The 14,841-nt window shown below is 45.2% G+C and overlaps 1 protein-coding gene across 6 annotated transcripts in view; it reads right to left on the bottom strand.

The window, feature by feature from the left end:
• Positions 1 to 406: 406 nt before the first annotated feature.
• Positions 407 to 14,841, bottom strand: part of LOC147425021 (transmembrane and coiled-coil domain-containing protein STS1-like) — a 91,810-nt gene continuing 77,375 nt past the window's right edge. For all 6 annotated transcript variants that reach the window (XM_086500201.1, XM_086500204.1, XM_086500207.1 and 3 more), the window contains exons 12-17: positions 2,154 to 2,213; positions 1,980 to 2,062; positions 1,747 to 1,823; positions 1,529 to 1,599; positions 1,391 to 1,448; positions 407 to 1,014 (exon numbers count right to left, since the gene is read on the bottom strand). In XM_086500201.1, the coding sequence (XP_086356327.1) occupies positions 856 to 1,014; positions 1,391 to 1,448; positions 1,529 to 1,599; positions 1,747 to 1,823; positions 1,980 to 2,062; positions 2,154 to 2,213 (508 nt within the window). In that variant the 3' untranslated portion in view covers positions 407 to 855. The remainder of the gene's footprint in view (positions 1,015 to 1,390; positions 1,449 to 1,528; positions 1,600 to 1,746; positions 1,824 to 1,979; positions 2,063 to 2,153; positions 2,214 to 14,841) is intronic.

Raw genomic sequence — 14,841 nt, 5'->3', positions numbered from 1 at the left:
TATCACACTATGCTTATACATGTTGAAACCTCTCTTGCCCAAAATAAATACGTCTGTTAATAATAAAAAGGTATCAATATTGTAGCTGTAATCTGTCAAGTGTTTAGCAGTTTCTAGCCTTGACATATATGAGGTGCTCATAGAAGCATAGAAACCTCGTTCATGTCGGAAATGAAAATTAAGGGTGAGTGTAAGACTCTGGAATGGGATCAAGAAAAAGGATTGAAATTAAAAATAATTTGAATGTCTCGAGAAGTAATTCAATCACTACAAAGGCCACTATGGCCTATGATTGAAAAAGATCCACAGCTTATAAAGATACAAGACTATGTTCAACCTTGTACATAATCTTCCAAGTCACAAAAACCACCACAATCAACACTTCGGGTGAAGCTTTCACAGAATCTAAAAAGAATTCTAGATCATGTTAACTTTTCTCCCAAAAATGACTTCCGTGCAGGGAGATCATATTTATGCATTTGCACCATATCGTGCATTTGCAAGTACAGACATGGGGCCAAGCCGGCTACTCGTGTTTTTTGATTTCGCTCCACCTTATCCAAGGTAAATAATATCTAGAAGCAACGGTCTCCATATAGCATAAAGGTGTCATTTTAAGCAGAATGCATAATGATTCATAAAGCAGAAGCTTCAAGGAACAATAGTTTATAGCTTGATCAAGTTTGAAGGGGACCCGAGTTATTTACAATTCCTATTCATAAAAACACCTTTGAATGCTTGGCCTTGATTCTTCCCGGAAGTTCACAAGGTACCATGATAGTGAATGCTGTACAAACGAGAAGAAATGGTATGAACTTACAACGTCACTTCATTTTGGACGTTCTTTTGTATAGTCTACATCAAAGCTTCATGTTTTCCCGGACATGGAGCCCCGGAAACCATCAATTTTGAAGAATTAACCGGAAAGTAGGAATCCAGGTCCAAGCGTTTGAGAATTTCTCCAACATTTGACAGGTATGATGAGTGACCATTAACTAAATCTGTTACATCAATCTGGAGAACCCACGTGGCAGAAAGTCAGCCTAGTAACGATTGTATGTCAGATTGCACACCCTCAAGTTGACATGAGTGCACATTCACAGCAGTTCTTACTAACATGCATTTTAGGTGCCACAGAGATTGAGGTGGGGGATTGAACCTGGCACCTCACAACTCACACACACATCCCAACCAACTGGCCTAACCCATTTTTGGCACTCTCATGCTACCTAACCAAAACAAGACTATGACAAAAGAGGCATTATAACCTCTCAAAAAAGTGCCAATTCTGTAAAATGGATTGCAAAGAGTACACGTCACAGGGCTCATGCAGGCAATGATAGATCAAGACAAGCAAAGGTGCACTTGGGTCGAACAGCCAGCCACTCACATTTTCAATACCAGGAACATCCACCGGTTGAATCCCAGCTATCCCCTGTGACATCAAACTGCAAAAGCGATATGCTAAGAAAATCAGTACACCTTGCACCAGCAGTCTGAAGGTGACGTAAATGCTGGGATGCCACACCTTGCACGGTAAACCACAGCCAGCAGCCAATCATTGGTTGAGTAGGCATTTATAAATCGTCCTGCCACAACCTGTTGATTGAAAAGCCCAGAAGTTTGACACTAAAGTCATTGAATCTCCCACCCTCCCGTCTGTGCATGGGTGCATGCATGCGCATGTGCTATGAAAACACCTCAACTTTGAAATCTCAAAATACAACCCTTGCATGCATCACTGACCTGACGAACAGTTTTCCATCTTTGTGTGTCTATTGAAAGTGGGGCACCAAGCAGAACAACCCTCTCCACAATTCTACCTGGAAAAGCAAGCAAGAAAAAAGTGTATACACTTCGAGTTTTTCTTCATTAAAGCACCACGGTCATGCTGATTATAAGAAATGACTTGCTTTTCTGCAAAACTTTGCATGCATGCAGTGAAAAAGGCTTGATGTTGAATGGCCTAGCTTGCATACCATTCTCTCCTTTCTCCGCTAGTTTCTCTAAACATTTAAAAATCACTCGAGCACCCAAAGAGAACCCCATCAAAGTCACTGGCCTGCCAGAGGACCATACCACATATAAGTAACAAAGATGGTTATTGAGACGACTATGATTAAAAATTAAATCATCTTTCATAAATACATTACCGGTTTCCTTGCAAGCCTCTCAAAAGAACATCAGCAAGAAGCTTGCCAGCCTTGTCAGATCTGCCAAAAAACACATGGTGGGTGACGGGAGCATTGGATAGGGAATATTCCATACTCAGGAGAGATTCCGAATTGAGTTAGAGTTGTGCGGAAGCGATGAGACAAGGACATGGGTTTTGAGTAAGCTTTGAAGAAATGTTGTTGCTTTCTGACAAAGCAAGCTGCTTTTTGGGAAAGCAAATGCTTTCCTGTAAAGGACTATGTAGGCATTGCATCTGTGCATGAGACTGCCTCTAGGGACGCCTACGTTGTGTTTGTATAAGCATAAATTTCAGCTTATAAGTTTTCACTGAGTTTTTAACCGGTTCATACAATTTTTAGAAGTGCCCGGCCGCCCACTTAATACGTGGGCAGGCGATAAAAATAGGGCACCCCCACTCTCTCTCTTTTCAGCAGGAGGAAAAGCGAACCCTCTCTCTCTAGCCCTACGCACCCCCAAACTGCCCTCTGTATGTTGGGAAGACCACCTCTATTCCTGCCAGCTGCCAAAGGCTATAGAAGTGCCTCCTCTCTCACACTCGGGCATCAAAAAAGCCAAGCACCAGAGTTCAGCCCATGCTGCTGCAAATTTCAGCCAAGAAGCAAAAGAAGAACACGACGCCAAAGATTCCTCTATGCTGCTACAGATTTCAACCGCAAAGGAGATGATGCGGACAACCTCTATGGCTGCCCCAAGTGTACTAGACGTCCAATGAATAAGTAGACCAGTTCCATCATGAAGAAGTACCTTCGGAGATTATCTCCATCGCGATAAGCTGCTGATTTTCTCTGTTTTCAGCCCATACACATCATAGTCGGGGCTGATCTAGGAGAAGGAAGCCGAGAGCACACCTTTCCGTTCTGTAGATCTGGACAAGAAGGTCCTCTACATAAAGCTCTGTTCTGAGGAGTCGCTTTCTGAGTTTCGAGTCTTCACAATTGATGCTTTTCATGCTTAGATGATGTGATATATGAGTGTTTGTTTGCAAGTGTACTCACTTTGCACGAGGGAGTAGGAGTAGAGGAAGGCAAGAGCCTCTGAGAAAAGCGCTTTGTGGAAACAGAGCCAGATCAATCCAAAGGGTAAGATTGGGGGTAGATCCACAGATCTGCCGCTTGAGTCGGAAATCAAGGAGTGGAGGTACTTCCTGTCCAAGATCTGAAAGGTAGATGCTATGGAAGAGGACTCTGGGAATAGAGTTGGAATAGACTAAAAGGGATGCCATGCCCTAAGACTCAAAGGTATTTATTAAAGATTATTTGATATTGTTATGCGCTCCCGTTTGTGATAGTGGTATCGCAGCAAGGTCTCCTCTCTTTCTCTGCAATGGAGGACAACAGTAAGAAAATATGGGAAAAATCCATGACAAGTCAAGAGAGAAGCAAGCACGAGAAGCTTTAGGACTTGCAACGAAAGCTCACAAAGTTACAAAAAATTTTCTTTCTGCAAGAAGTCCACAAGACATGGGATTCTCTGAGAAAGTAACAAGAGCAAGATGATCAAGAACCTAGAGGGTCCGAGGAGCGGAATCCTCGAGATCCTTTAGAACCCACGAGTGAGCCAAATTTTCCTATCTCTGTTCAAAGGAGCCTAAAAGAAGTTTCTCTAACATCCAGTTTCACCTCACTCCTCTTTCAAAATACCCATGAACACCAAGTCCAAAACCATAGTCAAGAAACCCCTCCATTCCGAGAAGGATATGAAGGTCTCCAGACTTGAAAATAATCCGGGCAAGTTTGATACTTTTACTTTTGATAGAAGCGGAGATATCCCAAAGGTTATCTCTTTCATTCAACAGTTTGAAGTTGCCTTGGCCAACAACAATTTTTTAGAAGAGTCAAAGATGAGGCACGTGGACAAGCACCTCAAGGGGATTGCGAGTACTTGGTGGTATACCAAAGCTTTACAGGGAACTCAAGAAAAGACCTAAGTTTAGTTCAAGGCCGAGTTTTTCGAGCAAATTTTTTTTCGTCCACAATTTGAGGAAGGCATCAAGAAGAGTGGGATTTGTTTTCCCAAAAGGAGCAGGAATGAGTTACGGACTATGTGAACACATTATTGGTTCACTCTTTCCAAGGTGGCTCCATGACGAAAAGATGAAGAAGTTCGATGAAGAACTTCTACCCGAACTTCGTAGAAGCATGAAGATGTCTCCGCAAGATACTTGGTATGCATGGTAGAGTCAACAATGAAAGCTAAAATTTTACACTTCAATGTACGAAGAATGTAATCTCCGCAGTGGGATGAGAACCATAGAAAAAGGAAACAATACTTTTGTTGCCTCCCCTACAAGGATATGTTGTTATCCTTTAGGATGTTTTGGAGTATAGGAATTCGATTGAACTCCTGAGTTTTAAAGACCCTCAAATTTAAGTGAGAGGGCAAGTCTTTGAGAAAACATAAAGTGCGTTTTTGCTTATTTGCTATTTCGCACGAGACACGGATGTGTCTACCGAAGATTGATCACTCTCGAGTGTTTATGAGTGTAGAAGCAAGTGTTTTGTCCGACAAATTGGTTTGGTCTGACGAGTTCCACTCCCAGATCACTGGCCCCAAAACCCTGGCACCCCTTCCGGTATTTCTTTTATATTGCTTGACAAAAGGTATAACTACCGGGCTGCTCTTCCTTTGCTTCTGCAGACGCGAGAATGCCAAAGTGAGCCCCAAAGGGCCCTTAGCCTCAAAAGAATCACTTGTGAAAAGCATGCACCCATTGATCTGTCTCCACAAATCGTAGACTGATCCATACAATGTGTCATGTCATCATCCGTAAAACGTTGAGCGTTTGTACAATGGCTGCCATGTCAACACTTTTAGGTTTAGATGTCCTTCAGCCATTATTGTCCATTGCAGCCCATGGGTATCCTCTTTGGGGTCATGCCATGTCCCCAACTTGTGACAAGTTCTCCATAAAATTACTTGCTACTATGGGTAGGATACTACAAAGGAATCCTTTAGAGACTTCAACAACAGTCTACTTTAACTAAACGTGAGTATCTTCGAAGTCCAAAATCCCTACCAATTAAGGGAAGCTATGGTGATGCTTACAAGATTAGAGGTGTTTACAACATCTGTTAATCTATATATGAACACTCTCTCTTTATGAGGGAAGGAGCAACAGAAGCCTACAGCCCGTGCTCGAGAAAATTGCAGGACCGGAATCCACGTTACTTGACGAACGAGTTTGCTCTAAGATCGAGTTGAGGGATCATCAAGTTGAAGGTTTTCACCAGATAATTTTTCGTCGCGAGGAAATCTCCCGAGTTCAGCCACGCTCAGACACATCATGAGCATTGTTTCGACCTTCGCGTACATGGATACATTATGTAGATGCAGACCTTGTTGCCAAAGTGAGTCGACCATTGGTCAAAATCTTCTTTTCCCTACTTACCTCAATGAGATGAGCCAATTTTCTTTCAAGAAGTTGGAATTTGAGATACTCTCTTGGGCGCCTTTTTGTGCGCAATGATATTCCAACACAGAATCTCTCTTTAAGATGTGTTTGATCCATCTAAGTTTCTCTATTGAGAAGTGATCTCTAATGGTCATTTCAAGATCATTGAGTGAGCTAGGTGGTTTGGCCACTAAAGTAGCAAGTTATGGTTGAATTACGCTTCTCCATAAGCGAGCCCAAGAACATTGGCATATTGATAAGTGAACATGGGTTCATATGTTCGGGATGAGTGTATGATCGGCTAACCATTACGAGACGGAAGACCAACCTTAACCACTTATGGAAGAACAAGACCGAATCTTACAACATTCATCTCCCTAAGATTCAAAATGGTTCCATCTTATCTGAACCGAGTTCACGCATACGTTCAGAGGATACTATGGCTAGAATTCTATTTCCTTGCCACATGAAACTTCTTGAAGACATTTAGCCAATTTTGGCAAGATGGCTATCACAAAGTGATGACGTGGCATGACCTAAAGGATGGAGGCCGGACAGAAGGGGCCAAAACCCTAGCAAAAGAGGTAGAAGAAGTTTTACCAACTTGCAGATTATGGCCGAGTGGCCCAGATGAGGTTAGGTTTTTACCAACTTTTGGAACCTAGTTGAGGGGCCTAGAAACTGTTAAATAAAAGCACAGCCCCAAAATTTGCGTAGCGATGATGACGTGGTAGGCTGTACGAATGCCCAAGAGAGTAAATGTTATGGATGTGGGGAGCAAAGGCACGCTCTTGCCAAGTGCCCTAACAAAGCGTCCAATGATCAAGTCGAGGACAAGCTAGAGAGTTTCAAAGCGGCACAAGAGCGAGCAAAGAAAGAAAAGACCAAGGCAAGACTGGTTCCAGACTTTGTGGGGACTGACCCAGAATAGATGGCCGAAAGTATGGAGCTCTATAGAGTGGGGGGCGAAGTACGAGATTAGGAAGCCCTTATCTTCTTCGACAGAGGAGCCAAGGCCAACCTCATTTCGATTGAGTTGGCAACTCGACTTGGAATCATACCCGAGAAAATGGGACCACTGGCAAAGGCAATTCTAGTGGCACCAGAACGGGATGTTGCCATTACACCTATCATAGGCAAACTTCGGTAGCATTGTCAGGAATATGTAGGGCAAGAGGAATTTTACATCATGCCTTTTGAAGGGTGTGACGTCCTTTTGGGAATCCCCTGGTACCACAAGAACAACGTTGTGATCGACTATAGGGCCAGAAAGGAAACGTTGAAGAATGAGAAAGGGTAGCTTGATGTGAAATCAAAGGGCGAGTCCGTCCCATTTGTATTGGCTTCAAACATTTCAAAATTAATGAAGTCTAGCCTTTTTGTTTAGTCGATTTACTTGAATGAGTTAAACGACAATAAAATGTCAAATATGTCAGACCTAGAGAAGGAACGACAAGACAATCTGCAAGCTCAAGCCCATTGTTTCTCCGAGGGTTCGCATGGAGAGTTACCTCCTCAGTGACCTGAAGATCACACAACTGATTTGATTCCCTGCAGCACGCCTCCGAACCGGCCATCTTATAGAGTAAGCAGAGCCCATAATTAGGAAATTATGAACAAAGTGAAAGAGCTTTTGGAAAAGGGTCTAATTCAGCCCGGTACATCATCTTATTGTTTGCCAGTGTTGCTTGTATTCAAGAAAGATAGATCTTGGAGACTGTGCATTGACCACATAGCTCTCAAGAATCACCATCAAGAACAGGTTTCCAATATCTAGGATCGATGATATACTGGATAGGTTACAGGGTTCTACATGCTTTAGCATAATCGACCTGAAAAGTGGCTACCATCATATTAGGATCGCTACTGAAAATGTATATAAGACCGTGTTCAGGACGTCCTTCGGATTGTACGAGTATTTGGTGATGCCTTTTGGTCTCACAAATGCCCCTACAAAGTTCAATAGGATGATGGACATGATTTTTCGAGAGTACCGGTCATTTGTGGACACCCTTTTTTGATGATATCATCGTATTCTCCAAGAGTGAGGCAGAGCATAGACACCATCTCTTACAGGTTTTTCAAGCATTATGGAAACATAGATCGGTGCTTAATGGGAAAAAGAGCTAGTTTTTCTTATCAGAGATACACTTTTGGGACACATCGTCTCTTCTGAGGGTATAAACATGGACCTGGCCAAAGTTGAAACTATGAGAGACTCGCCAGATTTGAAGAATGTACATGAAGTTCGCAGCTTTTTGGGCTTATGTTCCTACTACAGGTGGTTCATTCAAAAGTTCGCGGAGATTGCTTCTCCCCTACACATTTTGACTCAAAAAGGAGTGCCCTTTACTTGGGGACCATCGGAAATTGGTACAATTCAAGACTCTTAAGAAAAACTTGGCAACTGGTCCGGTGTCGACTCTACCAGATTTGCAAAAACAATTCGATGTTTACCGTGGGAGCGGTCTTAATGCAAGAGGGCCATGTTGTAGTTTATGAGAGTAGAATGTTCTCACACTAGAGCGGGTTGCATAGATCTACGAGAAGGAACTATTGGCCGTCGTAGATGCTCTTACTCAGTGGCGCCATTTTCTACTCGGAGCAGACTTCATAGTGTTCATTGATCACCAGAGTTTGAGATACTTCTTGTCCCAGAAGTAGCTTTCAGATAAGCAGATGAGATGGGCAAACATTTTGTTGCAATTTCATTTTCAGATAGTCCACGTTAAGGGAAAGAAGAATTTGGTGGCACACGCATTGTCTTGGAAGCCAGAAATATTGGATATTTTGGCAATACACCATCAAAAATTCGAGGATACGGTTGATGAGAACGCCACAGATTCAGATTTTGCAGACATCTTTGACCGGTTACAGAGTGGGAGACAATTATAGGCCATGCTCTCAACGAAGGTTATTTAATGCCAAAGACAATGTTGTAGAGGTTGAGGAACAAAGTTTGACAGAGTGACATAGTCCATATTTTGCTGGGCATCGAAGGCGTAGAGAAATATTTCTATTGGCCATGGCTCAAAAAGGATGTGGACCAGTTCGTTCGCAGTTATTTGGTATGTCAGAAGGTCAAGTTTGATCAACACAAGGCACCTGGTCTCCTACAACCTTTACCTATTCCTAACCAACCTTGGGAGAGTATAGCAATGGACTTCATTTTTTATCTTCCAAAGACTCAAAGTGGGCATGATGGCATTTGGCGACGGTTCACTAAACAGGCTCACTTTATTCCCGTAAAGAAGACAATTAGAGACGACAATTGGCTAAGCTTTTTGTCTCGCAGATTTTAAGGTTACATGGTTTGCCTGAATCTTTAGTATTAGACAGAGATCCCGCTTCACAAGTTTGTTTTCGAGAGCAATCTGGGAGAATATAGGCACATGATGAAGAGGGGGAGTGGGAGCACACCCAGATACACACAGAATTGCCTCCTTATAGCTCAAGGCATTCACAACATCCCACTCCTCTCAAAAACACCATCGAAACGACACACTTCCCAACAAATACACACTCGGTTGCACACGCCACACACAATCTCTCTCTCTCTCTCTCTCTCTCTCTCTCTCTCTCTCTCTCTCTCTCTCTCTCTCTCTCTCTCTCTGTAAAACCAAGGTCATGGTATTTAATACCATCCCACAGTGGATCGGGAGGTCAGCGCCCGCATTCACATACGGCCAGGAGACGGTGGAATATACAAATGCTTACACTTACCTTGGAGTGGTTTTCAGCGGACCAGCTTTTTCAGTGAGGAGAGCAGCAGAGACAAGACTGACCAGAGCCCACGTAGCATTGGGTAGATTGGAGAGGATGTGTTCACATGTTCAATTTCAGGAGCCTCGGATGAAGCTCTGGCTCTTGACACTTTGGTGGCTTCTGCATTGCTCTATGGAGCTGAGATTTGGGGACCTTCATTGGCCACCATGGGAGGACAGGTCGCACTGATGGATGGGGGGACATGGAGAAGCCACTAGTCTCTATGATCTCACGGCTCATTAGAGCCAAGGCTTCAATACCACGTGCCATTATCCGGGCAGAGCTAGCTGCCCCCCCACTAGTGGTGGAGGCGCTCACCAGATCTCTCTCTTTCATACACCGCATGTGGGAACTTCCCAGAGACAGATATGCCCGCCTTGCACTTGAGTCCTCTCGACAGTTAGCCATGCAGGGAGATACAACATGTTGGTATGGGGAGATGACATCATGGTTTCAGGCGCATGGGTTCAGCATAGACAGATTGCCCCCCTTCCAGTACTCATTGGATGCACCCTCTCTGACTCTTACATAGTCCGAGACCACCAGGCTCATCGGCCAGGACCTGGCTCAGCTAGACACCAGGAGGATATGGATACAGCCAGCACAGGAGTTGGGCACGAAGATGACTTTCCACAGAGATCATCTTCTCCAGCTTATGGAGGACGGTTTTGTGATGAGGCCCACATACATGGACACCCACTTGTCTCATGGGATACGATGTGCTATTGGCCAGATACACACATCTTCACACCCAGCTGCGGATCGAGACTGGGAGATACAGTGGAGTACCAGCAGAGGCCAAGACATGCCTCTTGTGTGACATAGAGCCTGCGACAGAGTTGCACTACACTTGCCACTGCCCCGTCTACTACGAGATACGTGGCCGCTTCCATTGCTTGTTTAGAGAGGGCTTCGGACCGCTCTCCTTAGTCATGCGATACGAGGATCAGAGATGCTTGGGTCTGTTTTTCCTCGAGTTGTGCAGACACAGAGAGAGCCTGATGATGGGAGAGGCTAGCCAGTCTCAGAGACGGATTACAGACTTCTTCAGAGCAGACATTGGACACCCGGAGGAGCTTCTACCATCGGAGAGCTTGTCGCCTCACACCAGAGGCACACTGATCGACCGAGCGACCGAGCTAGGGAGATCCAGACGCCCACGACCAGCATCGACGGAGGCTGCATCAGAGGATTTGGATCACTTTGGCTCGACATGCACGACGCCCGATCAGGCTATTGACCATGGAGGAGATTGATGAGATCCGCCAACGACCGATGTTGGATCTTTTGTGATTTAGCTATCCCACCTAGTTGCTTAGCTCACACCTAGCAGTTTAGGATTCCATAGTATTTTATTGTCATTTTTGTTAACTCTAACCTTGTATCAAATCCACCACATTGTAACTTTCGGGGCTCATAGGTCACTTTGGCCTTTTGAAGACGTTAATATAACATTTCATTTCATCATCTCTCTCTCTCTCTCTCTCTCTCTCTCTCTCTCTCTCTCTCTCTCTCTCTCTCTCTCTCTCTCTCTCTCTCTCTCTCTCTCTCTCTCTCTCTCTCTCTCTCTCTCTCTCTCTCTCTCTCTCTCTCTCTCTCTCTCTCTCTCTCTCTCTCTCTCTCAGAGGGGAGACAGTCGCAGCTCACAGACTTCTTTCAGAGGATTGCCGCCCCTCCCTCACCAGACACTCAAAGGGGAGTGACACTCCCACAGGCGGAGGTGAGCCGAGCTAGACGACGACCACGAGTCACAGGCTACAGGGGCGCGAGCTCCCACCACCGACAGATCGAGGAGATCCGAGCCCGGGAGCGCCGTGCCACTGAGGAGCGAGTGGCTCAGATGAGGGCCGACCCGACAACTTTCATCCGGGTAGCCTTGGCACCAGACCCGCCCATGTACCACATCTTACATCCCCCCATTAGTACAGGATGGAGCTAGATAGCTTGATGCATTCTCATGATTGTACTACCTTGAGCATATAGACATGCATATACCCCTAGAGATAGAGCTCCATCCCTCCTCAGATACTCCACTACCTACATTCAGTTCAGTTTTGTATCAGTTTTGTTTCATTTGTCTTTCCGATAGACGGATGACATACACACCATGTACATTTGATTTGTCTCATAGGCCGATTTCGGCCTGACATAGACGTTAAAAATCTTTCTTTCTTTCTTTCTTTCTCTCTCTCCCCTCCCCCCCCCCCCCCCCGAGTTCAACTCTCCTCGTCGGATAGATCTTTAAGGTCTCTTGGGATAGTTTCCTACGACGTTAAAATTCTCTTCTTCTTCTTCTCTCTCTCTCTATGTGTGCACACCAAAAGCAGTCCGGGGGCACACCCATACAATGGCATCGACACACCAGGGGAAGAGAAGGGTAGTGGATAGACAACAAAATGAAGAAGCTATGTAGCTTGATTCACTCAAAAAAACACCACACAAACGTTCTACAAACTTGACGGCTCTTCCACTAGCTTGTTAGGCAAAAAAGCCTCGAGATTTTACAACTTTGGTAAATTTTCCTCATTGGACATGTGTCCGAGCTCATTTTGGCATTATTTGCATGATGATTTCTCCCTAGTAGGGCGGTGCCGACTTTCCATATTCTCTCTCTCCTAGTATTCCACATGAACACACCCTTCCTCCCTCCAAGCACTGGCAATATCGCTTGGGGGGTTGTGGGGGGGGGGGGGGGGGGGGTTCTTTATGCTCCAACAAAGGGGAGGCTTTATGGCCCTCCAGTGTGAACGGCCCCCATTGGGCGCCACATAGCAACACTAGAACCACCACCAGCGGCCACTACCGCCAACGCACCACCACCAGCAGCCAAAGCCATTCTCGATAATCTCAAATAGTACCTTCCCCGTAGACATCTTATTGCAGGCAAACATCTTCTTGACACTCTCGATAATCTCAAATAATACCTTCCCCATAGACATATGAACCGTGTTATTGTAGGCAAACTCCCCCAAGGGCAAATACCATGTAATTGACAAATCTGTGAGACAAACAGCTTGGCCAGATGGTTGGCGTTAATTGCCTTCTTTACCAGACTGAAGCGAGTTTGCTTGTTGAATCAATTAATGACTGTCCAAATGCCATCATGCCGACTTTGAGTCTTGGGAAGATAAAAAATGAACTCCATTGCTATGCTCTTGCAAGGTCGGCTAGGAATAGGTAGAGGTTGTAGTAGAGCCGGTGCACTATGAAACCGGCCCGTAGGGCGGTAGGCGTTGGCTTTCACCCGTAATTCTTTACTTTAGACACAAGGAGACCTGTAGCGGGAATTAACACTTAATCACACACACGGCTCGGAAGCTAGAATGCTCCGAGCAGACACCGACAACCTGTAGGCCCCAAAATTGGCGCCCCTTTCGGTATTTCTTTATTCTTTATCAAAGGGAATAAAACCTGTGATCTCCCACAAGCTGCCCCGCACAATCTAGGCTAAGAAACACTTGTTCTGGCCCGATTTCGGCAACATAACTGTACTAGGACGCTTCACAGTCAGTATCCCCACACAATAGGTGACATTCCCGACGCATACGGACACTTTGCAAAACCTGGCGAGAATCTGCAGCACGCTAAATTCTCTGTTTTCTGCCCCGAAAATGCGCCAGTTCACCTGTACATCGGTCCCCTTGCGTCCCCGAACCTCCTGGGGGTATTAGGGTCCGTTTAGGGCCGAAACCCTAAACCTGCAAAAATACACAGCAGGCTGTAATTCCCTGTTTTGGGCTCCGTTTCGCGTGCCGGTCGCATCTATAGCAAGACCTCGAGCTCCCGCACCTGTAGGGCTACTTGCCCTTTGAATCGGACGAGATTTCTGGCGTAAAACCTCTCCGAATTCACCTGTACCTGCGGGGGATTAGCCGCTAGCTAATCCAGTACATGTGCAAGAGGCTCTTGCCTCGGCAATCGCGCATGAACCCACATAACTGTACATTGGTCAAATGAAAAGCCCACTAGTGGGGCATAACATACTGCTCGTAGGGGAGAGAGAGGGCAGTGCGTAGCGTGCAAGGCATCACTCCTGGCACCGCACTGTACATAAGAGGGAAAGGAAGCACTCCATAGCTCTTAACCTGTGAGACAGATTGCATAATGAGGCCTCTCCCAGCTTAAAAATCAGCGCCCATTTTTCTGCAAGAGGCAAGTGCATGAGAATTTGCAACTTGGCGCATTTTCAAGCATTTTCCTGTTTCGGGTTCGCCGCTTAAAAATATACTGACCGGTTGCCCAATTGACTTCGCGGCAGAGTTGTAAAATGTTCCCCTAGTCATACCGAAGGTAATGACGCGAACACATTTCTCGGCCCAAAATAGCAGTTCCCTAAATTTTAGGAGATGCTTCCGTTGGGCTCCCACTGGTCTTCGATCATCTATCCTCATTGGGACCGCATCCAAAAATGCAATGTGGCCCAACTATCGCATACTTTCTGTTGGTGATCCCACCTTGACTTTATGCCTTTATTGAGTTCACTTCCTAGTATCCACCAACTTGCTAAGTGCGACGGGGGGACCTATATGATCTTGCTCTGAGCCTAGACATCCTCTTACCATACGAATTCCAATGCCGACCACTTCCCGTCTGCGGGTGAATCTACCGTTCACATTGGCCATACGATGTCCGACCGTTTGCTACTTCAAAAAGAGGGTCTCAAAACAAATAAAATAAACCCCATTGGAAAGAAACCAACAACCAAGGTTAGCAGTTGCCACATCCTTGTGACATGGTTAATAACTGCCACGTCCTCGTGACATACCCCCCTCTTGAAATGGCAAACGTCCTCGATTGCATACCATAAATACACGCCACTGATGATCTTGTGCTATTAACACTCTTTTATCATCGCATGTATCCGCAAGAAAGGTCGTAACATACATAGATACAAATGACTTAATGAGACCTTCATACTTTTGCCATTTTCATCTATGGCACTGAATTCATATGTACATTTGATGTACTAGCTCTATCATTACCCCTCCTTTACACACGTTGGGTTGGGGCATAAGTAGGCTGTAACCCAAAGGCTTCAAGGTAAAGCTGCAATACATTTGGTGACTCTGACAATTCATGCTCTTCCATCCACTTTGCATCCATAGGCGGATAGTTCTTGAACTTCACCAAATAGCGTCTTGCAACTTGTCCTTTAACTTTTCTGTCCTTATGTGCCAAAACTTGCTCAGGTACCAGGATCTCATCAAGTTCCTCAACTTCTGGCTGATCCTCAACTGGCATATCTTCTGGCACATCACCCGCGAAGGGTCTCAGAAGACTCACGTGAAACGCATTATGAATCTTCCATGCATGAGGCAATTTCAGCATGTAAGCCACATTGTTGATCTTGTCAAGCACTTGAAAAGGCCCATAGTAACGCATGCTGAGCTTAGGAAACAGCCGTTCCTTGCTCTTCATCTTCTTTAACCTTGCCTTTTTGAACCTTAACAGAACCCAATCACCAGGTGATAGTAGCAATTCACGACGGT

This window comes from Adiantum capillus-veneris, chromosome 25, assembly GCF_014529385.1.
Source record: "Adiantum capillus-veneris isolate H3 chromosome 25, ASM1452938v2, whole genome shotgun sequence".
Classification (NCBI taxonomy): Eukaryota; Viridiplantae; Streptophyta; class Polypodiopsida; order Polypodiales; family Pteridaceae; genus Adiantum; species Adiantum capillus-veneris.
This window is presented reverse-complemented; position numbering and strand designations above follow the sequence as displayed.